Consider the following 25,927-nt stretch of genomic DNA (forward strand, 5'->3'; position numbering starts at 1 on the left):
GAAGATACATCAGCAAACACAGGGAAGACAGATGGAAGACAATACAGGGAGGGTCATAAGCTCAAGCTATGAAATCAGTTTGATAAAACAGTCACTGGCAAACCACTGAAGGAGGTGCTAAGTTGAGAAAATATATAATCAGAAACTTTGTTCTTAACTAAGAACTAAAAATAAAAATGAGAACTAGAGCTGGGGAGATAGCTCAGTTGGTAAAGTGCCTGTCTGTCAAGCACAAGGCCCTGGGTTCAATCCCCAGCCCCACCAAAAAAAAAAAAAAAAAAAGAAGAAGAAAGAAAGAAAGAAAACTAATCATTAACCATGTCTTACTTTGGTCCAGCTGACATCACCGGACAACTCTCCTCTGTACAGAAGTCTGTGATGGTTCCGTACAGCATGTTGATCTGATTGAAGAAATCCACAGCTGCAAAGCATATACCAATTATAAGTAAAACACAATAGTCACAATTAAATTTTTTATTTAATTGCTATTTTAAGCAGAATCTTAACTTTATTTGTGCTCTTTTCCCCAAAAAGAACAAGTAACACAAAGCACACACAGAAGCTTCAATATCTGGCTGTGCTGAAATCAGGAGCTTGTGTTCATCAAGTGATTCTATTTAAGAAAGAGCAAAAGGGCAAGCAAAGAATGGGAAAAATTCTTTGCAACACATACAAACAACAAAAATCTTTTATCCAGAATATACAAAGAACTTCTATAGATCAGTAAGATAAAGAAAACAGGGCTGGGGACATGGCTCAGGGGTAGAGCACTTGCCTGGCACGTGTGAGGCCTTGGGTTCAATCCCCAGCACTGCAAAAAAAAAAAAAAAGAAGAAGAAGAAAGAAAGAGAAAGGAAGGAAGGAAGGAAGGAAGGAAAGAAGGAAAGAGACAACATACAAGAAAATGTGAAACAGCCTAAACTGTCACTTCACTAAAGAAATTTCTATAAGTTCAAATCTTATGAAAAGAATGCTGGCAATCATAAAAATTACAAATTTAAATGAGAGTAGAATGTTCAACAGATTCCCAAAAGCTTAAAATGTATTTGAAAATGCAAATAGCCAAGATCATCCAACACATTCCTAAAGAAGAATAAGGTGTATATGAAGACTTACAAAACACAATGAACAGTATGATCTTAGCAAGGTGAGTAAACAGAATAGAGATCAGAAACAGATGCAAGCACAGATGAAACACTTTGCTTTACAACAAAGTCATCAACTGCGGAACAGTAGGCAAAGATAATCTTTTCATAAATATTTCTCAGCCAATTAGTTATTGCTATGGAAAATTTTTTTAATTAAAACTTCACTCTTCATTCACAATATACCCCAAAAGTAGTTCCTAGTGGACTATAACTCTCAATGTGAAAGGCAAGACAATGAAGTTCATAAAAGAGTAAAAAAGAGATAAAAAAAAATATGTCCATGATCTTTGGCATGTACTTTTTTTTTTTCTAATCTTCTGTAGTACTGGAAACTAAAGCCAGGTATGTTCTACTGCTAAGCTATGTCCTCAGCCCTTTTATTTATTAGGGTCTCTGCTAAATTGCTGAGGCTGGCCTTAAACTTTCAATTGTCCCACCTCAGCATCCCAAGTTGCTGGGATTAGATGTGTACCACCATACCCAGCTATGACATGAACATATTGAAGGGCAACAAGTAAATCACAAAGGAATCATTTTTACAATCATAGTTTTCATAGTTTCAGTAGACTGATTCCTAGATTTTTCATATTTTTGATGCTATTGATCATTTTTATATTTACCTCAGAGCAAACAACCTTATTAAATTCACCTGTTAGTAATAACAACCATGGTATAGTACTAACAATCACTTTTTTCAACATATATTCACAATGGCTATGAATGAAAAAAGTGTATCCCTTATTTGATATGAAGAAGTCAGTAAAGACTTGCTGCAATTTAACTTTAGGAAAACATAAATAGTGTTCCAATAACTAACATCTTCTCCAGTCAGACCTTAATAACCCATTGCCTAGGTCTGGGGTTGTGGCTCAGTGAGAGAGCACTCATCTAGCATGTGTGAGACAGGAGGTTTGATTCGCAGCACTGCGTATAAATAAAAGAAAAATAATGGTCCATCAACAACTAAAAAAAATAATAATTAAAAAATAATAAAAATAACCTATTGCCTATACTCCTAGGATAATATACCTTTTCAAATTTCTCAGGCAGAAAGGGAGCATTTATTCATATGTTTAAGGACAAATACTGCATATAGTGACTCAACTCAGCCTCTGTTCCCTCTTATTTATATAATTCTAAGATCTTTGTCATATTATTACTTACACATGAACAGCACCATGCTTTTTAAACCCAGACCTTCTAGAGCAGCCAAAGAAAAAAGTGACATCAAAAGAAATCAAACTTAATTACTGAAGAAAGTAGAGCAGGACTATTATACTAAAATTAACCCTAAGAGTTTTTTTCCCTGCTCTTACCTCCACGAGCCAAGACTTACTAAGTAATGACTCTGTAATAATAATTCTTAAATTGTCCTCCACATGAATAGAGGACAATGGACAATTCATGGCTTCTGAAATAAAACAGACAGGTTTGAGTCCTAACTCCTATACTTACAGTTGAGTTACTTAATCACCCTGAATCTCAATTACCTACCTGTGACACATAATTTATCTATAATCTATGCACTGTGCTTTTCCCAGAACACTGAACCTTCTTCCTATCTTCTTTAAAAGTTATCACTCTCTTTCTTTCTACTAGCAGAATGTTCGAAATCAGGTTCTGGTTTCTGGCTCTTAGACTAGCTATTAAATTTGTAAGGATTTCCCATCTCTTATCATTTATCTTCATTTGGCAAATACACTGAAGCCAAAAGGCCATTAAGATGTCAATCTTGTCAACAAATTCCTTTACTTTATGCTCTCAAAACATTTACTTAATCACTGCCAATGAGGGGAAATACCTGTTTAGTCTCAAACCCTAGTCACTTCATTAAGTTTAATTTCAGATGACTACTATTAATAAGGAAAATTTTAGAGTCCGATATTTCAGTAAAATGCTGTATTTTCAAAACAGAATTATGTTTTAAGCAGATGTTCTAATGCATTAGTCCAAAGTAATTTTTGTCCAGCTAGAACAGAATTGTGGAATACCTGTGAAATTTTAAAAGTTTGACTCAAAAGTTCTAGACATTTCAGTATTATAGATAATTGTGACAACTGAGACAGAGAGACAACATAGACAGAAAATAATTATTTCCTTTTATCTTTAAAAGTGGGAATCTCTTCCACAGAAGCTCAATGCAACTATCCTTACATTTTAAAAATTAGTAAATGAACTCTCAAATAAATGGTACAAAGGCACAAATGTACAAAAAAGGAACATACACATATGCTGGAAATTTATTCTGAATATCATCTTTGATCATATTATAATAATATAGTTCTTGTGCAAATGCTGTTGCAATAATGTTTTAACACATGCCAATAAAATCCTTGTTTCCTGTATATTATTAAGAAGTGGCAACATAATTTATAAATAACATGACAATTTAAATTATAGTAAGATACCATCAATTATTGTAAGAAAAATAAGTGTTTTACTTTTCCTTAATTAAAGCCTGGATATTGGCTGGGGGGTGGCTCAGGGAAGAGCACTAGTCCTGAGTTCAATACTCCAGCACTGAAACCAAAAAAAGTAAATAAAAATAAATAAATTCTAAACATTCAGTGTATGCTTTTAACAAAATCTCATTTTATATTCTCAATTCACATAAATTTTCTTCAGTTATAAAAATGTTTTCACTAATGTTGTAAAACTCTGGACCTCTTAATACCCAATTCTCTCTGGCCTAATTCCCACAAATATATTTATTTTTATTTACGTATTTTTTTCTCTGTAGAAGTTAAGAATTTCTTATCTCATAAATATATTTTACTAATTTCATATCACTTACTGGAATACCTTCAAAATAAGTACAGGTCACATGCCTATAATTCCAACAATTCCAGAGGCTGAAGTTGAAAGATTGCAAATTCAAGGTTAGCATCAGCAACTTAGCATTTCTGTCTCAAAATAAAAAATAAAAAAGGTGCTGGTATAGTTGCTCACGCCTGAAATCCCAGTGGCTCAGGAGGCTGAGGCAGGAGGATCACAAGTTTGAGGACAGCCTCAGCAACTTAGCAAGGCCCTAAGTAACTTAATAAAAAATAAAAAGGGCTGGGGGTGTAGCTCAGTGGTTAAGCTGGGTTCAATTCCTGATACCAAAAATCAATAAATACTTTTAAAAATGCTGGGGGTGTAGTTCAGTGACACAGCAACCTGGTTTAATCCTCAAAACCACCAACCAAAAAAGAAAGAAAGGAAGGAAGAAGAGGGAAAAAATAAGCAGAACTTAGTCAAGACAACAGTATGCTACTGAGAGAAGCAATTTAGTATAATAATTAAAGTACAGGCTCTGAAATTCTCTAACTATACATTTTAATTCTACCATTTAATAGATAGTCAAGTTACTAATTCTTCTGTCCTAGCTTGCTTCTTTATCTATTAAACTGTGTTATAAAAATGAAATAAAACCAATCATGCAGAAAGACCACATAGTGCCAGACATATACTTGTTTAACAAATAGTATGATACACTGAAAACAGTATATCTATTTTGTGATATAATAGCAAACAAGAATTTCATAAAACTTTATATTCAGAAATAAAATAGCATAAAGACTAAACATGGATTGTGACATCACTGTATTGTGATATTAGATTGCTAACTAAAGCCTAGAATAGATAGTACCTCAACATTCACCTGCAGTGAGGCTTAAAATCTAATTCAGTCTACTGAGAGGCTGAGGATATAGCTCAGTTGGTACCCAGCACTGCAAAAAAAAAAAAAAAAAAAAAAAAAACAGAAAAGCCCAGAGTCTACTGAGAAACAGAAAGGTTACTTACTGTTCACTGCAACCCACTCATTTAGATCTTCCCCCTCAGGAAGCATGACAGCCATCCTGAGGTTGCCACTGCCAAGTGTGGCTTCTGCATGCTTTAAGAGCTCATACTGGTGAGATCCCTCTGGGATGTTCTTCTTTGGTTTAAATGTTTTAGAAGAGCGACTACCACTATGAAAAAAAAAGAAAAGAAAAGAAAGCACCTCAATATTCAAGGCAAGACCTTCCACGCAGTCTACTACCCTACATTACTGGACAAAAATAGCAGAGATGATCTTAAACATCCACAAATTAACAGCAAATATATTTTTAGCTCCTCCCACCACCCCAGCAATCTGACCTAAACTATCAGCTATATTAAATAATGGCAATAAAACTGCCAATTCTCTCATTCTAATACAAAGTGTTTCCTTCTTCTAAGAAGCATAAAGATGCAATTTTATATCAATAAAACACAAAAATTCTACAGCTAGGAAAAAAGCTGAATGTTTTTCTACCCAATTATAGAAAACATCAGCCACCATCTTAATCCAGAACTCTGGCTAAAGAGTTAAGTAACTAGGGCTGGGGTTATAGCTCAGTGGTACAGCACTTGCCTTGCATGTGTGAGGCACTGGGTTCAATCTTCAGCACCACATAAAATAAATAAGTAAATAAAGATAGTGTACAACTATAACTAAAAAATAATTTTTTTTAAAAAAAGTTAACTAGATATTAGCATGACTTATTTGCTCAAATTTCTGAATGTTTATCTAGACACATAGTGCATGTATGTATACACATACATAGAGTTGACCCACCAAATCCTTGGGTTCTGCATCTGTGGATTTAACCAAACAAGAACTGAAAATACCTGAGAAAATTTGCATCTGTATTGAACAGACTCTTTGAAAAAGACTCTTTTTTCTTGTCATTATTGTCTAAAATACAGCATAACAATTATTTACACAGCACTTACATTGTATCAGACATCATAAATAATCTAGAAATTAAAATATATATGTGGATATAGACAGGTTATATGCATACCATTTTAATAAAAGAAAATCATCTGCAGCTTTGTTATGTGTGAGATCCTCATGGATACCAAGGGATGGAGGGAGACAGACAGAAAGATAATAGATCAACTGATAATAGAGCAATAAGCTTAGAAATGGTTTTAAGAGTTCTTAAGAAATGACTCTTTTGTTAATGCTGGCAAATTTTTATTAAATTGTACCAAAAGTACTGTCGATATTCTTTCTTCTCTTCATATGAAAAGGAACAGATTAGAAAGAATTAGAAGAGGCTAGGTAAGTAGAAACTCTACTTACATATTACTTAATTCATACCATCAAAATATTCAGTAATTCAAAAATATGAATATAAAAGAATTCAAAAGAGCACACAAAAACAATGGTTATACTTTCCAAGCTCTCCATAGCTTTCATTCACTACCCCTTCTCCAAAGTCAAATTCCTTTCTCTTTCCCCAAGATGAAGTGGTAGGTCTCAATCCTGGTTGTACATTATGACTACCTGAAAGCTTTCCAAAATGACTGAGGATCCTGAGATAAAATAAGAATCTAATAGTGAACCTAAGAATCCAACTCAAATGATGAGTACTTACCATTATAAATGGCATCAAAGGGATCTCTTTTAAAACACTAATCAGATATTAATCCTCTGCTTTGAAACAATCAGTGATGTTTAATGTGCAGAGTAAATCCAAAGGTCAAATATTAGATTCAATTTAAAGATCTACACTAGAATGTGGAAAATTTTCTTCAGTTTAATCATGTAAGTGTGGAAATTTTTCTTCAGTTTAATCATGTAAAGCAACGGACACCAAATTCTAAGTTTCTCTAAAGTGTAATTGCAAAAATATAAATTTACTTATATAAATATAATGACACCTTCCAAGCTTGTGCTTATTTCACTTTCCTCCTCCTTCTTGCCTTTTATCAAAATCTAGTATGAAAAACACTAAATTTATGTACTTTTTAATTTATGAAAATAAATGTACTTCACCAGTTCACCTTACAAAACATATCTTACTAATTTATGTGTGATTAATTACAAAAAAATAGCTTTCCTATGACTAATGTGATACAAACCTTCAGGCAGGGTGTTAAGTGCACTCCCTTTAATTAACCCACCACTTGGCTAGGATGCAACAACTAAGGATGTGACAAGCAACTCTGAAAAGGGTTGTTAGAGATAGTATGTGAGAACCTCAAGGATGCCAGTTATGCAGTATCAGGTAGGTCAGAGGCTCACCTGTCCCTAAAACTCTATACCCTGAACCTCTCTGCCCTGAAGTTTTAGGCTTCAGAATATTTTCTTGATCAATGCCTTTCTCTTGGAGTCAATATTTTACCAAACTAAGTCTACCTCACAAGATCTTATATTTTGACAGAAAGAAAGGAGAAAAAAAAGACTGATTTTATGAAGCCCAGCATTGACATATATAAGGCTGTTATCTCTGGCAAATTACCTAACTGTCCAGAACCATTTTTTTTCTTTAACAGTGAAAGCCTAATAAAAATAACAAAACATCACCAATACCTACATCATAGAACAGTAGCAAAAGTGAAAAAATAACACATGAAAAGCTTTTAAAATTGTAAAATACTATGCAACTGTTAGTATTTTCATTATCTTCCCTTTTCTGGAATCCATAATTCAAAAAAAGAAAGAAAAAGAGAAAGAAAACTAGTAGGACAATGCCCAAAGCTAGATTCAGCACCCAATTTCACCCCTACCCCCTAAGACTAGATGGGGAAAAGTATAACCATAATATGGAAACAAATGTTTTCATACATCAAGTTCAAAGCAGATTTTTTAAATTTTTTCTGTTTTGTGTATATGTGTGTACACTCTTCCTTATGCTCACCTGCATCAAGATTCAGGTGATCTTGGGATAAGCCTGGGAAATCAAGAAAACAAGGTTTTATTCCCTCATTTTGCTATTTTCTTCTTATGTTACTTAGGAAACCACAAATTATCACCTGCTCTTCAATTTTTTTTGTTTTTTCAAAGTTTGGAAAATGAGTTTGTACAAAACAGTATAGAGATATTTATAAAACGTTTTTAGTTCCCTATAGACTCTTAATTCTTTCTTTTCTCTGTTCTTCATTTATACATATATTTATACCTCCAAAATAAGTCCTCTACCTAATTCCCTTCTATGTAGGAGGGAAATCTTACTTTTCTGATTAATTCCTATCTACTCAATACTTTTTTTTAAAAAAATACACTTTTATAAAACTGTTAGTAGGCATTTTACTCAATTTTTACCTGGAACTTCTCCTACCAGTATCTGCCCTACATGGGAAGGGGTGATCAATATTGCTCCTATTCCTACCTCAAAAGACCAAGTGATGAAAGACTAAGTTCAAAAGCACAAGCACTAAAGTATGGACAAAAAAAAATCCATCAATGAATACAAGTTCCTATAGTAAAAACATATGGCCAAACCCATATATCTCACATAGCATTTTAAGATATATGAATGCAAACCTTCAAATAAATTTTCAAAAACAAAAATTGGCCTCTCACTCCACTCTTAGAAGAAGTCACAGTTTCCAGTATCTTGTATGTCTTTGCAGAGTTGATGTCTAGACAAACATAAGAATGTTTGTGCCTACTTCAGCTTGCTATTACACAATAGTAGCATACTGTAGTATATATACTTAATAGTGTTTTTTACTTAATATATCCAGAAGATTGTTGTATACTAAGGTATAAGTAAATCTACCATATTCTTTCTAAATTCCTTCAGATTTTATAGTATTTCTTATGTGGATATATCATGGTTTAATCAGTCCCAGAATAATAAACATCTATGTTGTTTCTAGTCACTTGCTACTACAAACAATTCTGCAGTAAGTATCATTATAGACAGATGCAAGATAAATTCATAAACCTGTTGCACTAAAAGGCATGTACACTTTTAAACTTTCTATTGTGCTTATTCTTCCTCCAAATACATTATACTCTTTTCAAATCCCAATAACAAGTCCTAGAGCATCTGGTTTGGAGGGAAAAGGAATGAGATTGCTAATTTCTCTTTTAAGTTCCCAACACAGCATCATAATTATAAAGAACTTAGAGCTTTCTGAATGGAATGTGAATACTGCAATCATTACATATAAGGAGTGTCATATTAATAGTTTGCAAATTATTCTAAGGCCATCGTCTTCTAAATAAACACCCTGTACACTCAGGTTTGTTTCCCCTGGCCCTCTTACTCCTATTTGAAAGCAAAACAATTTTGGGATTAAGACGGGGTGGTTCATCTAGTAAATAACTTAAATAAACCTGCCAGGCGAGGTAGTGCACGCCTGTAATCCCAGTGGCTGAGAACACTGAAGCAGGAGAATCACACGTTCAAAGCCAGCCTCAGCAATTTACTCAAACTGTAAGCAACCTAGTGAGACCCTAATTTAAAAAAAAAGGGGGGGGATGGGGATGTGACTCAGTGGTTAAGCACCCCTGATGTTTAGCATGTACAAGACTATATTAGGTCCCAAAATGGCATCTAACATTATTACCCTTAAATTATTTCCTATGTCCTCCATCACCATCCTTAATTTTAACTTATTTATTGTTCAATGTAATCATTGACAAAGTTGATCTATTCTAAGTTGGACTGGAGAACAAGGGGTAAGGAGAGGAAACTTACAGAGAACTAAAAACGGGCATTAGTAAAGTAGATACAGTTAAAAGAATATATACTAATATATTCTAATACTGAAGAGTTTGACAATAGAAAAGGAGCTATGAAGCTAAAATCACCCTCATACCCAAACCAGGCAAAGACACATCAAGGGAAGAAAATTTTAGAACAATATCCTTGATGAATATAGATGTAAAGATCCTTAACAAAATACTGGCAAACCGTATCCAAAAACATATTAAGAAGATAGTGCACCAAAATCAAGTGGGATTCATCCCAGGAATGCAAGGTTGGTTCAACATCTGTAAATCAATAAATGTAATCCATCATGTCAACAGACTTGAGGGTAAGAATCATATGGTTATTTCAACTGACGCAGAAAAAAGCATTCAACAAAATACAACACCCCTTCATACTCAGAACACTAGAAAAAACAGGGATAACAGGAACATAACCTGAACATTGTAAAGGCTATTTATGCTAAGCCCATGGCCCACATCATTCTTAATAGAGAAAAACTGAAAACACTCACTTTAAAAACAGGAACTAGGGGCTGGGGAAATAGCTCAGTCGGTAGAGCGCTTGCCTTGTAAGCACAAGGCCCGGGTTCGATCCCCAGCACCCAAAAAAATAAAAAAATAAATAAAAAATAAAAACAGGAACTAGACAGGGATGCCCTCTTTCACTACTTCTATTGAACATCATCCAAATACTAGCCAGAGTAATTAGACAGACTAAAGAAATTAAAGGAATACAAATAGAAAAAGAGGAACTTAAGCTGTCACTACTTGCTGATGACATGATTCTCTATTTAGAGGATTCAAAAAACTCCAGAAAACTTCTAGACCTCATCAACGAATTCAGCAAAATAGCAGGTTATAAAATCAACACGCATAAATCTAAAGCATTTTTATACATAAGCGATGAAACATCTGAAAGGGAAATGAGGAAAACAACTCCATTCGCAATAGCCTCAAAAAAAATAAAATACTTGGGAATCAATCTAACCAAAGAGGTGAAAGATCTCTACAATGAAAACTACAAAACACTGAAGAAAGAAACTGAGGAAGACCTTAAAATATGGAAAGATCTCCCATGTTCTTGGATAGGCAGAATTAATATTATCAAAATGGCCATACTTCCAAAAGTGCTACACAGATTGATCACAATTCCAATTAAAATCCCTATGACATTTCTCCTAGCAACAGAAAAAAGCAATCATGAAATTCATCTGGAAGAACAAAAGACCCAGAATAGCCAAAGCGATCCTGGGCAGGAAGAGTGATGCAGGAGGTATCACTATACCAGAGCTTAAACTCTACTATAAAGCAACAGTAACAAAAACAGCATGGTACTGGCACCAAAATAGACAGGTAGATCAATGGTACAAAATAGAAGACATGGAGACATACCCACATAAGTACAGTAACCTCATACTAGACAAGAGTGCCAAAAGCTTACAATGGAGAAAAGATAGCCTGTTTAACAAATGGTGCTGGGAAAACTGGAAATCCATATGCAGTAAAATGAAACTAAACCCCTATCTCTCATCCTGTACAAAACTCAACTCAAAATGGATAAAGGTTCTAGGAATTAGACCTGGGACCCTTCACCAAATAGAAGAAAAAGTAGGCCTGAATCTCCATCGCGTTAACTTAGGACCAGACTTCCTTAACAAGACCCCCGTAGCACAAGAAATAAAAGCAAGAATCAATAAATGGGATAGATTCAAACTAAAAAGTTTTTTCTCAGCACAGGAAACAACAATGTGAAGAGAGCCTACAGAGTGGGAGAAAATCTTTTCCACACACACTTGTGACAGCACTAACCTCCAAAGTTTATAAAGAACTTAAAAAACTTTACACCCAAAATACAAAGAACCCAATCAATAAATGGGCTAAGGAAATGGGCAGACACTTCACAGAAGAGAATATACAAGTGATCAACAAATATATGAAAAAGTGTTCAACATCTCTGGTAATTAGAAGAAATGCAAATCAAAACCACCCTAAGATTTCATCTCACACCAATTAGAATGGCTATTATCAAGAATACAAGCAATAGTAGCTGTTGGCAAGGATGTGGGGAAAAAGGCACACTCATATTGCTGGTGGAGTTGCAAATTGGTGCAGCCACTCTGGAAAGTGGTATGGAGATTCCTCAGAAAACTTGAAATGGACCCACCATTTGACCCAGTTATCCCACTCCTCAGTTTATACCCAAAGAACTTAAAATCAGCATACTATAGTGATGCATTCACATCAATGTTTACAGCAGCTCAATTCACAACAGCTAGATTGTGGAACCAACATAGATGCCCTTCAATTGAAGAATGGATAAAGAAACTGTGGTATATATACACAATGGAATATTACTCAGCCACAAAGAAGAATAAAATTATGGCATTTGCTGGTAAATGGATGAAGCTGGAAAATATCATGCTAAGTGAAATAGGCCAAGCCCAAAAAACCAAAGGCTGAATGTTTTCTCTGATAAGTGCATGACAATACATAAGGATGGGGGTGATGGGGGAAAGAAAAGAATGAAGGAACTTGGGATGGTGTAGAGGAAAAAGGGGTGGGAAGGAGTGGGGATGGAAAAACAGTAGAATGAAACAGACAGTATTACCCTGTATATATATGTATAATTGCATGAATGGTGTGAGTCTACATTGTGCACAACCATAGAAAGGAAAAGTTGTACCCCATTTGTGTACAATGAATCAAAATGTGTCTGTAAAAATAAAAAAATATTTTAATAAAAAAAAAAAAAGACTTGGGAACATTATAGTTAACAGATTCCAAATGGATCTGGACACGCCTTATGAACTGACTTCCCCTCAAGCCCTTGGTTAAAATTATTTTTATTGTAATGTAGCTTTCATATTATGCCATTTTTTTCAATCTGCTTCATTGCATTGATAGTCCTCTTCACACTTTTTAATTGCCAAGTTTAAATTGTTGAGATTCTGCATCACTATCAGAATTACAATAAATTTCTTTATTACCTCACTTGGGGGGAAAAATATCCATTATCTTAAAGAAGTTACTTAACATTACTGACCTCAGTTTTCTCATATAAAACGGGAATAACGACATCTACCTTACTATTAACTATGTGGTAAGAACTCCACTAATATTAGTTCTCTTTGTTCTATCTCCAGGTACCAACCTGACGTTCACATCAATATCTCCTTCCATAGGTCTAAATCTAACATTAGAGATGAGGTACTTGATAACTTGTAAATTGATCATTTCAGTCAAATTCAGACTGAGAACTCCTATCTCAGAATAGTATGATGATGAAAAATATTAACCAACATATTAACCAACCTGCACTTTACATGCAATATATCATTTAATCCTCAACTATGACATACAAACTATTATTTTCTTTTCTTATGGATGAAAAAGCTGAGGCTTCACATACTTACATCATTTGCCCAAGATTATAAAAGTGGTACATTAAGGAGACAAGATTTAAATCTCTAAAGCCCATTCTTGGGACTAGGGGTGAAGCTCAGTGGCAGAACATGTGTTTATCATGTGCAAGGCCCTGGGTTCTATCCCCAAAACCTAAATAAATAAATACAGCCCATTCTCTTACCTACTTCCTAACACTACACAATACTTTACCTCTATTTTCTAACCAATTATTTCTAACAATTTTCTTCTTATACTACACATTTTATTAAGTCACTCATGAAAACAAAAGGCTAATTCATACTGAGACAGTATAAGCACATTTAAAAAACAATATTCCAACTACCTAATTCCATTTCTTCTCACACCTATTCAAATTTATATGAATATTTCACACATATTCTGTCTTAAAAATTAAAATTCCATATAACAGCTGGGCTTGATGGTACATGCCTGTAATCCCAGCAGCTCAGAAGGCTGAGTGAGGCAAGAGGATCATGAGTTCAAAGCAAGCCTCCAGCAACTTGGCAAGGCCCTAAGCAACTTAAGAAGAACGTGTCTCTAAGTAAAATATAAAAAAGGACTGCGGATGTGGTTCAATTGTTAAGTGCACCTAGTTTCAATCCCTACCCTAGTACTTTAAAAAAAAAATTCCATACAATTATAATTTCCTCCACAAGTTTGCCAAACACATCCATGTTTTCAGAAAGGCTTATATTCAATGTCAAAATATAAGGTGTTCTATAAATAAGGTTAAAAACTATGAGTATTGAAAAGATCATCCTAAAAAGCAGTATGAACAAATATATCTATTAACATTCCTGCTAAAACCCCTTTTAAATCGCTATTATTATTATTGGTTGGTGTGGTATTGCTGTTATTGTTACTTTCAGGAAAGTAAGAAATCTTTAACAGGATGAAAAACAAGAAAGAAGACTATCACCAGATCAGAAATTGAGAAATGCTGGTAAAATTAAAAAGTTGATGAGATACAATGACAGCAGGAGTCTTCAAAAACCTGGTCTAGATCATGCCCGTACAGGGTACAGGTTGCTATGAAGGTAAGATTGATTCCCACTATGCTCAAAACCCCAAATCTGGATTATAGAAGAGAAGTCCTAAGGGCCCTTCAGGAAATTATACCTTGAGTCTTTGTGCAAGTGAATCCCAATATTCTCCTCTCCTGTCCTTTTACTGAGAAGCAAGCAAGCGGCAGCAGGAATAACATTAGGCTAAAGTTCAGAATGTAAGGGACTGGGAAGATTACCATTACCACATCAGGGTAAGGGACTCCTGCAATCAAAGGAGAACCTACTGGCATACCACTACAGAGGCAGCCAGCTATTCATACTCCTTCCTATTACAAAAGGCAAGCTCCTGTAATCAAAGACTACATTCATCAATTGGAGAATATCATGCTAAGTGAGATAAGCCAATCTCAAAAAACCAAAGGACTAATGATCTCACTGATAAGTGGATGATGACACATAATGGGGGGTGGGAGGGGGGCAAGAATGGAGGAAGGAGGGACTGTATAGAGGGAAAAGAGGGGTGTGAGGGGTGGGGGGAAAGGAAACAATAACAATGAATCAAACATCATTACCCTATGTAAATGTATGATTACGCAAATGGTATGCTGTTATTCCATGTACAAACAGAAACAACATGTATCCCATTTGTTTACAATAAAAATAAATTAAAAAAAAAAAAAAAAAAGACCTGATCAATATTGGGAGCTTCTCTGTAAAAGAATAAAGCCAAAGAAAGTAGAAAAGAGAAAATAATAGAGAAGAAAAAAAAAAAAAAAACAACCTTGTACAACTCAAGTTTTCATCAACTGATAAATGAGTAAATAAAAAGTTATAGCCAGGCATGGTGGCACAAAACTGTAAACCCAACAACTTGGGAAGCTGAAGCAGGAAGATCATAAATTCAAGGCCAGCCTGTACAACTTAGCAAGACCCTGCCTCAAAATAAAAGGAAGGAAAAAAAAAAAAAAAAAAAGAGGCCTGGGCATGTAGCTTGGTGGTAGAGCAGCTTTGGGTTCAATCCTCAATTCTGCAAAACAAAACTAAAACAATAAGGGTGAGGAAAGATCAGAGACTTTGTCAGCTTTATTAAATTTGAAACGTGATTTTCTCATAAATATTCACTTTCCTAATTTTGTATTTATATTTTTTATTCATTTTCTCAAAGAAGGCCCCCCAAATCTGGGTTAGTTTCTATTAATTTGAAGGCTCACTACTGGTACTAAGAGAAGGAAACTTAGAAGCTAGAGCTTGATATAACTGATTCTCTCAATTTTCATCACATAAACCTGCTTAGATACATTCTCAGAGAAAATGCCTTTGGCCATTCACTAAAGAAATAACCATACCTTCCTCTATTACACACTGTTATACTCTGAACAGTCTTCTATTACTATATTTACCAAACAATGAGAATTGTGTGTGTTAACCTCAACTGTCTCTCACATTACTATCTATTATTTAGGGGCAGGTCCTATCTGTCTATTTGAGTATTTTTGGATAGGAGCCAGACACAGAGGCGCACTCCTGTAATTCCAGTCATTTGGGAGACCAAAACAAGTTTAAAGCCAGCCTGGGATGCTTAGCAAGACCTTGTCTTAAAAATAAAAAAGAGCTGGGATGTGGCATGCACAACACCCAGCATTCAATCTTGAGTAAGGCCAAAAACATAAATAAAATTTAAAAAAAAAAAAAAATTGACATGAAATTTATGTGAACTATTCTCTTTAAGGACGTAGGAGTTGAGGTAGTAAGTACCATCCCAATGCCTTACTCATCTAAAAGATCATTGTAGCTGGGCACTGTGGTACATACCTATAATCCCAGCTACTAGAGAGGCTGAGGCAGGAAAATCACAAGTTACAAAGTCAATTTCAGAAACTTAAAGTGAGACAATGTCTCAAACAATTTTAAAAGCTGGGGATTTAGAGGTAGAAAGTCCCTGGGTTCAATGGGTGGGAGGGAGGGAGGGAGGGAGGGAGGGAGGGAGGGAGGAAGAAAAACTAGCAACAAGTGCAAGCAGCAGGAACTAGTGGACTACTTGTTCCTCCTCCACAAAAGCTAAACTACTAATTTAGTTAATGGAATGTTGAGAACTTTGTGAAGTAGAAATGTATATTTACATTATACAAAGACCCAAAGAAATGCCCCTTGGGTTTATTTTTAAGTTAAAAGTACTTTCTGAGGTGACTGAAATATTCTAGACCTTGAAACACCTGTGGGTTACCCAAGGGTATATGTTTGTTTCAACCAATCAAATTATATACTTAAGATCTGTGCATTTCACTGTACGTAAATCATATCTGAGTATAATAAAATTAAAAATAACTTGAAGCAGGGGCTGCGGTTGTGGCTCACTGGTAGAGCACTTGCCTAGCATGAGTGAGGCCCTGGGTTCGATCCTCAGCACCACATACATACATACATAAAAGTTCAATTCATTTAAAAAAATAACTTAAAGCAGTAAACTCCTTAAACCTACTGAGACACACCTCTAAGCTACGTAATATGGAAGTTCCACAATGCTCGTAAACATTTATACAATAATTTTTCATTACTAACCTCTTGGTCTCTGATTCTTAGACTGCTTGAGCCTTTGATAATGTGAAAGACAGTATAGACTTTCTCTTTAGAGACATAAAACACACAATATTTTGCATACAGGAATTCAGGGAGGTGCTGAAACCATTCACAAATGTAGCTAAAGAATCCCTTCCCTAGTCTGCATCCTTTCTCTCTAAGGCTATCATGAAAACATTAATTTTCTCCCTAAATATTCTTAGTTCCACATTTCTTTCTAATCCTATAGACATATGTTTCAGATAAAACCATACTTACATTCAGGATGAATAAATTCAGGGTTTGTCATTCAATGAAAAAACTCAAGATCGTAGAATGAAACAGACAGTATTAACCTATGTACATGTATGATTACATGAATGGTGTGAATCTACATTGTGCACAATCATAGAAAAGAAAAGTTGTACCCCATTTGTGTACAATGAATCAAAATGCAGTCAATAAAAATTTAAAAAATTTTAATAAAAAAAGAAAAAACAGTAGCTTATATTCTATAGTTTATTCTTTTTAAAAGTTTTTCTATTTTCTATTAAACAATGATAGTAGGAAGCTTTGATCATATTCATTAAATAATTTGTATTATCTACATTTATAATAAATTCACTGGATTATATATTTTTAAGAAAATAAAGAAATATATGCTGATGCCAATAAAAACAGATAAACTATCCCAGAAGATATTTTTACTTCCATTTTCATACTTTTTAATAGTTAATGGACCTTTATTTTATTCATTTATTTATATGTGGTGCTGAGAATTGAAGCCAGTGTCCCACAATATGCGAGGTAAGCACTCTACAACTGAGTCACAACCCAGCCTAAGATATTCTTATTTCTTTTATTAAATGGCAATTACATTAAAAGTATTGGCAATGTGAATATAAAAGTCAAAATCATTTTCTCCTACAAATCTAATTCAAAAGCAGCTGATTAGATTTCAAATGCAACTGGTTTTTTTTTTTTTTTTTTTTTTTTCCAGTGATTTAAAAAATAAATAATATAGAGGTCATTCCTGATTTGGAGTTCCAACTGATAAAGGTGAAAGATATTAAAATAGTTAAATTAAATTTGCTATAGCAAATCTTCTGAAACATAACCAGATCAAATATGAAACATCACTGAAGACTGATAAGTAATAATTAAGTTATAAAATTTACCAAAGCTTTATACAATTATTAAAACATTCTAATCAAGAGCTTTAAAAAATTCAGAAACAAAATTCTTATTATAGGACTAATTTCAAATTATCTATTCTTCTTGTGAGATTAATTATATCAGTCTAGCTTCGCCATAATGATAAAACGGAAAATACCAAGCAGTCTGTGATCTCAGCAGTTAGTGTTGCATTAAAGGGACTAAATTATCTTCTAAACAAAAGAAAGACATACCAAAAAGAAATGCTATAATCTTAAAAAGGACAGAAGGGAGGAAAAAGGGGATGGAGGAATTCCATAAGTCACAGCAGACAATAATGATAGAAAGGTAACTAGAAATTAAACCATAGTACTGAGACATTTCATATTTAAAAGAGCATGTGGAAGAGCAAAATAGTCAGTTAAGAAACAAAGTAGCCAGGAAGAGATTTGATAACCAGGAACAAATTAAGAGAAAGCTAGATAACATACATGTAGCAATAAATATCTACTACTTGAGTTAAAGTCAGACAAAATATTACAGTTCAATATACAAATAACCAAATTCAGATGCAAAGCTCCATTATTTTGAAAGTTAGTTAACATTTTAATGCTCTAATAAGTTTTATTATTAATCTGGAAATAAAAACAAAAGGAAAACTATTCACTTACCTTAAATCAGACTTCAGAGACATTTATCTGATAACAATGTTGATACAATGGATAGATTCATCTTTAATCCTCTAGGTTATCAAATATTGCCATGTTAAACACTGACAAACTATGAAGATGCATAAAACATAGTTCCCTGAAGTTCAAATTTGGATTTTCTTGTTAAAAGAATTCTTGAACTATGAAAATGTTAGTTGAAAAAAAGGTTTTTGGACTCACTAGTAACACACCACAGCAGCAAAGACAATTCAAAAAACAAAGTAGGTCAACACAATGACACAGTTTCTTTGCATTTAGATATGACACATTTGTGGATACTTAACAGAACATGGCGATAAAATAAAAATAGATTAGTACTTATAAGAAAACTTTCAAAGAGAGATGGGTTAAAAAGTTAAAAATGTGGACTGGGATTGTGGCTCAGTGGTAGAGCACCTGCCTAGCATGTATGAGGCACTGGGTTCGATTCACAGCAACACATACAAATAAATAAATAAAGGTTCATCAACAACCAGTAAAAATATTTTTTAAAAAATTAAAGATGTTGGGCTGAAATATATATTAGCCTCCCACTCCCTACTAAAAGTAGCCAATAAAGTGAATTTTTAAAAAATTATAATCCGCCAGGTATGGTGGTGCATACCTACAATTGCAGGGATTTGGGAGTTTGAGGCAGGAGGATCACAAGTTCAAAGCCAGCCTCAGCAACTTAACAAGGCCTTAAGCAACTTAGCAAGACCCTATCTCAAAATAAAAAAACAAAAAGGAATAAGGGCAATTATCAAAAATACAAATAACAATAAATGTTGGCAAGGATGTGGGAGAAAGGGTACACTCATGCACTGCTGGTGGAACTGCAAACTGGTGTAACCACCATGGAAAGCAGTATGGTGAGTCCTCAGAAAACTTGGAATGGAACCACCATTTGACCCAGCTATCTCACTCCTTGGCCTATAACCAATGGAGTTAAAATCAGCACACTACAGTGATATGGTCATATCAATGTTTACAGCAATTCATAATAGCTAAGCTATGGAGCAAACCTAGATGCCCACCAACAGATGAATGGATAAAGCAAATGTGGTTTTTATACACAATGGAATATTACTCAGTCCTAAGGAAGAATTACTTATAACATTTGCCAGTAAGTGGATGGATCTGGAGACTATCATGCTAAGTGAAATAAGTCAACCCAAAAAAACCAAAGATCAAATATTCTTTCTGATGTGTGGATGCTAACCTACAACAAAGAGGGAGGAGGGGAAGAATATAAATTCAGTAGAGTAGACAAAGGGGAATGAAGGGAAAGGAAAGACAGTGGAATGAATCTGACATATACATAACTTTCCTATGTATATACAGATGAATACACCACAGTGAATCTCCCCATCATGTACATCCACAAGATTGGAAACCTAATTAGAAAAAAATACATTCAATGTTTGTATAAACATATCAAAATATGTTCTACTGTCACATATAACTAAAAGGAACAAATTTTAAAAAGAAATAGGGATGTGGCTTAGTGATTAATCATCCCTGGGTTCAATACCCAGTAAAAAAAAAAAAAAAAAAGTTTAAATCATAATCCCCTAAAAATAAAGAACAAAAGAGGAGACAATAAAAAAATCTTGGAAATTATAAAGATGAATAACTGAAAAATGTATCTAAGAATACCTAACTCTAATGCTAAAGTTAGAAGCAACATAATTTACATCATAGCTCCCATAAAATGTTCAGGAATTAGTGGTACCTATAGCTGGAGAATACTCCAGAATTAAAAGTCAAGAGGAAATAAGATTTTCAACAGCCTGTTTAAGGAAGCAGTTAAAACTAGGCGTGGTGATGCATGTCTATAATCCAAGGTACACAGGAGGCTAAAGCAGGAGGATCACAAGTTTGGAACCAGCGTAGGCAACTTAGCAAGACCCTATCTCAAAATAAAATAAAGAGGTCTGCATATGTAGCTCAGTGGTAGAGCACTTGCCTACCATGCAAATGCCAGTACAACCAAAAAAAAAAAAAAAAAAAAAAAGCAGCAGCAGTACATCCCCAGACACTCACTGATACCCACATAAAAGGGTTCTATACTAACCTTATTCTGAGATAAAGACTAGAAGTTGAAGATTTATTTTTGTGCAGAGGTCAAAACACAGTGTCTCTGACTTGGGAGATACAGGTAAAGTTGCAGGCAAGGTACACACATCACACATAACACTAAAAAGCAAGTTTAAGAGACCCCTATCCTTCTCCCCCAATCAGGACCCCAAAAACTTTGAAACCTGGAAAACAACCTCCAAATGAAGACCAGAAAAGCTTTTCCTAGCAAATGTGACCATACCAGATGTAAAAACCTGGGAAGATATTTATATCAGGAGTTCTGCAAGGAAACAGCATAGCCATATTGACCTTCAGCAAAGCCGACATTGACATGCCTTCCATACACATTAATGCAGAGATTCAACTCATTTTTTAGTTATCCTGCTTATAAATAAAAGCAGAAAGCAAAAAGATTGCCAGACACCTGAAGGAAGCCTCTAACATGAAAGATGACACCAAAATTGACAGAACAAAGCAACTTGGATGACAAAATATACAAAGTTAAAATGTCAAAAAAAAAAACAATAATATTCTCAGTAATAAAAAAGTATTTTTGCTTCAAGAAATAAGAATAGGACATTACATGAAATAAGAGAAAAAAGAATCCTATTTAGGACTCTCCAAATTTTTAAAAGTAGTAGAAATGAAAAGTAAAGGGAAAAACTGAAGTAGTCTACCAGAATACTGGTGGTCAAAAAGATAGAAAATGAAGGACCAATCTAGGAAATCCAATATGTAAGTTAAGATATTCACAAAGATATAATAGAGAAAAAAGAAAATATTTTTTGATATTAGAGAAATAAAATCAGGCACGAAGGCACACCTCCATAATCCCAGCTGCTCAAGAAGCTGAGACAGGAGGATAGCAAGTTCAGAGCCAGCTTCAGCAACAGCGAGGTGCTAATAAGCAACTCAGTGAGACTCTGTTTCTAAATAAAATAACAAAATAGGGCTGGGGATGTGGCCCAGTATTCAAGTGGAAGGAAGGAAGGAAGGGAGGGAGGGATGGCAGGAGGGAGGAATGAATCAGGAATTTTCCTAGAAATAAAAATATCCTTTAGCCTCAAAGAGAACCCACCAGACACAGTGGATGAAAATAAGCTCATACCAGAAAATGCCACTACGAAATTTCAAGAAATGAATGTAAAAGCCTTAAAATTAAAAAATTTTAAAAAAAAAGTTTCATACAGGATCAGGAATCAGAAAGGCATTTAGAGTTCTTAACAATAAAAAGAACTTGAACTTCAGACAAAAGATGACTAAATTCTATGGGAAAATCAGATCCAGTCTAGAATTCTAATGGCCTTTGACAATACCAATCAAGTATGAACAGAGAATATACTTTTAGATACATAAAGTTTCAAAATAGTTACTTTTTTCTTTCTTTTTTTTTTTTTTAATTTTTTAGTTGTGAGTGGATCTTTATTTATTTATTTATATGTGGTGCTGAGGATCGAACCCAGGGTCTGGCACCCAGGGCCTCGCACTTGCCATGAAAGTGCTCTACCACTGAGCCACAATTTCAGCCCCTACATTTTTTATTTCTAGAGAGCTTTTAGAGGATCTGTTCCACCAAAGGGAGTAAATCAAGGAAGACGACACGGACATGAGATCTAAGAGACAAGAAACTTAACCCAAAAACTATGCAAGGGGAATTCCAGAATGAAGGTAAAGAGAAATTTCAAAACTAACAGCAATGCAGCAGGACTAGATAATATCAACCAATATAGACTGGAGCAGACCAGAGAGCTCCACAGAAATTTGTTCAAGAAGACAAAGTAGAGCAGCATGGTGGCACACACTTGTAATCCCAGCAGCTGGGAGGCTAAGGCAGGGGGATTTCAAATTCAAAGCCAACCTCAACAACTTATCAGGGCCCTAATCAACTCAGCAAGGCCCTGTCTCTAAATAAAAAATAAAAAGGGTTAGAGATGTGGCTCAGTGGTTAAATGTCCCTGGGTTCAATCCCTGGTACCAAAAAAAAAAACCAAAGTGAAAGAATCTCAATGTAATTGAAGGTTAACTGGGGCAAGTGTGTGGGAATGAGTACATTAAAAAAATTAAAAAACAATTCCACAGACAACATAAAGTTTTTCAGAAAAGGAAAAATAAAATTATGACATAGAACTTAGCTCAACTATCCATGGTGTTTATTTAATACTAAGTATACCGAGAAAATGGTAGGATGGGACATATTATGAATGCACAATAAAAATTCAACATTGTGGACTGGGGATATAGCTCAGTTGGTAGAGTGCTTGCCTTGCAAGCACAAGGCCCTGGGTTCAATCCCTAGCATCGCAAAAAAAAAAAAAAAAAAAAATCAATGTTAATCCCCCAAAATGAGGAAATCAAGAAGTAACAGTGTAAACATGTTATTTTTACATATGAAATTAAACATCAAAACAATCAAGCAAAAGAGTTCAAAGAGGTTGAATCTAGAAAATAGAAAAAGAGGGGTTACTTTTATCAAAAGTCTTACAGAACTATTTAATTCTAAATTAAACTATGTAATGTGTAACACTGACAAAATAAGAATAATTTTTAAAATTTGAAAATTTAATTTTAAAAAATTTGAATGTTTAATCAAAAGATGGTACCAAAATATGGTGGCATACACCTATACTCCCAGCTACTTAGGCAGCTGAAGCAGGAGAACTGAAAGTTCAAAGACAGCCTGGGCAACTTAGAGAAATCCTGACTCAAAGTAAAATTAAAAGGGCTGGAAGTGTAACCCAGTAGTTCTATCCCTAGCATGGGGGGGGGGGGGCAGGTGTCAGGAAGTCCATGCATTGTTACTATTTAGCTCAAGTATTATTTATTTCATATATGACCCCCCTTCCCCACCAAAAGGTTGATTTTTGTAGTTTGGTAAGTTAGATTAGAATCACTGATCTGTCTAGTATAAGTTACTGACTTTAGGTAAGCTATTTAATTGTTCTGATTGCAAAGAAATCATATCATCTACCATGCATATGGTTTTGAAAATTAAATGACATATAGAAAAATACAGAACTCCAAGGATACACTGTCAGTGCTCAATAACTAATATCAGTTAAATATATTTGTACTGTAATCTTTTTTTTTTTTTTTGTAGTTATAAGTGGACAGCATGCCTTTATTTTGTATGTTTCTTTTTATGCGGTGCTAAGGATTGAACCCAGTGCCTAACACATGCTAGACAAGTGCTCTGCCACTGAGCTACAGCCCCAGTCCTATACTGTATCTTTTGGTAACTAGCAACCTGTTCCACAGACAAGCTTGTTCTATCTATGTTGTATCTATGTACTGTATCTACGTACTAAGTTGTATCTATGTACTGTACATTTTAAATAAGCAACCGCAAAAAGAATAGAAAACATCTAAAGTCACAAAATACAACTTAAAAAAAAAGACACGTGAAATTTCTTGATGATCCATGTTAGCTTCTTAAAATTTGTTTCTATAATTGACAAAATGTGGCCTTGAAAAATCACAGGATCCCAGAGCCTCAAATGATTGATCTAAAAACAAGGTTGGGCTCTCTGGTCCTCGCTTCCAAGATGACCAAAAAAAGAAGGAATAATGGTCGTGCCAAAAAGGGCCGCGGCCACGTGCAGCCTATTTGTTGCACGAACTGTGCTAGGTGCGTGCCCAAGGACAAGGCCATTAAGAAGTTCGTCATTCAAAACATTGTAGAGGCCGCAGCCGTCAGGGACATTTCCGAAGCAAGTGTTTTCGACGCTTATGTACTTCCCAAGCTCTATGTGAAGCTGCATTACTGTGATTTGTGCCATTCACAGCAAGGTGGTCAGGAATCGATCTCGTGAAGCCAGGAAGGACCGAACACCCCCACCCCGTTTTAGACCTGCTGGTGCTGCCCCACGACCTCCACCAAAGCCTTTGTAAGGAGCTGGGTCCTTAATGAATGAAGAAAAGCTATCTTCTGGAAAAAAATAAAATGGGAATTATAATTCAAAAAAATAAATAAATAAATAAAATAAAAACAAGGTTGGACTACAATCTTTTGGAACTCCAAAAATGACTAAATAAAAGTAAACAATTTATCTAGACATTGGATCACATTCTTACCAATTCCACAAGTCACTACAAATCTCAAACACCTAAATATCAAAAAGACTACAGTTTGCCAAATTATAACCTTTCTTTTATGAATGAGAAAAACAAGCACCAAAGTACAATGACTTTGCAATAAAATCTATACTAACACTACCTAAATTCTAAGCTCTATTTTTTTTTAACCCTGACTTATAAGAGCCTACCCAGGTTCCTGACATGAGAACAACTGCAAACAATCAGAGTACTTGAGTTGGGCAAGGTGACTCACACCTGTAATTCCAGCGACTCATGAGGTCAAGTCAGGAGAATCACAAGTTGGATCACAATTTAGGGAGATCCTGTCTCAAAATGAAAAATAAAAAGCTCTCAAGTGATAGAGCACCCAAGAGCTTAAGCCCCAGTACTGCAAAATAAATAAATTTTAAAAAATGTTTTTTATAAAGGAACAGGGGCTGAAGGTGTAGCTCAGTGACAGTGTACTTTAGATACTCGAAGTCCTGTGTTCAATGCTCAATACACATATAATGTGTACATAAATTTTAAAAATTTGGGGCTGGGGTTGTGACTCTGGTAGAGCACTCACCTAGCACATGTGAGGCACTGGCTTCGATCCTCAGCACCACATAAAAAATAAATAAAGGTATCTACAACTAAAAAAAAAAAAAATTAAAAAATAAAAATTTTTTAAATTTTTTAAAGGAACAAATTCGTGAGGCTAGCAGGGTTTTGCATATATTTACTGATAAAGAGTATTCTGAGTTGCTCTAACAATAAACGCTCAAAAACAACAAACATATCATAAATGCATACTCTTCACAAGCAACAGCAATTGGACTCTACAATTTACTCACACCATAGGGAGTTACTGAAAGGAAAAACTTTCCACCTTAAAATAATCCAGAAAGAAAAAATCCTGGCATAGCTTTCTAATCATACGCTATGAGAAAAGCAATAAACACAAGGGCAATAAGTGGGGAAAAAAAAAAAAAAAGTTTTAACTCCTACACCAAGACTGGGATGTAGCTCAGTGATAGAAAGCTTGCCTAGCATGTGTGAGGCCCTAGGTTCAATTCCATCCACCCAAAGATACATAATAAAATTAGAATACGGAGGGGGAAAAAAAAAAAAAAAAAAAAAAACTACACTCATTATGAAATCTATACATCAGGTTTGTAGTTTCAATTATGTCCTAAACATGTTTATTATTATTTGCATTAAATTATCAGTTTATTTTCTAAATTAAAATACCAGAAAGATAAGAAATAAGAAATTCAATTGAAGGCTGCAGGGGAAGTAGCTCAGCGGTCAATCACATGCATAGCATGCTCGAGGCCCTGGGTTCAA

General features: G+C 34.6%; 1 protein-coding gene, 1 long non-coding RNA gene and 1 pseudogene across 6 annotated transcripts in view; 2 read left to right on the forward strand and 1 right to left on the reverse strand.

Annotated features, from left to right (window-relative positions):
• Positions 1–25,927, reverse strand: part of MOB1B (MOB kinase activator 1B) — a 57,090-nt gene that overhangs the window by 14,232 nt on the left and 16,931 nt on the right. For 3 of the 4 annotated variants that reach the window (XM_079153030.1, XM_079153032.1, XM_079153029.1), the window contains exons 2-4: positions 4,935–5,101; positions 776–811; positions 328–421 (exon numbers count right to left, since the gene is read on the reverse strand). In XM_079153030.1, coding sequence (XP_079009156.1) covers positions 328–421; positions 776–811; positions 4,935–5,101 — 297 coding nt within the window. The remainder of the gene's footprint in view (positions 1–327; positions 422–775; positions 812–4,934; positions 5,102–25,927) is intronic. The other variant, XM_079153031.1, reaches the window with a different exon arrangement.
• On the forward strand, positions 22,987–25,222 carry LOC306669159. The gene is made up of 2 exons (XR_013766043.1): positions 22,987–24,038; positions 24,515–25,222. It is a non-coding gene; the product is annotated as an uncharacterized lncRNA (long non-coding RNA).
• LOC306669150 (small ribosomal subunit protein eS26-like) lies at positions 24,048–24,465 on the forward strand (annotated as a pseudogene). Its single transcript has one exon. The product of its transcript is annotated as a small ribosomal subunit protein eS26-like (transcript).

Source organism: Sciurus vulgaris (genome assembly GCF_902686455.1).
Source record: "Sciurus vulgaris genome assembly, chromosome: 9".
Taxonomy (NCBI): domain Eukaryota; kingdom Metazoa; phylum Chordata; class Mammalia; order Rodentia; family Sciuridae; genus Sciurus; species Sciurus vulgaris.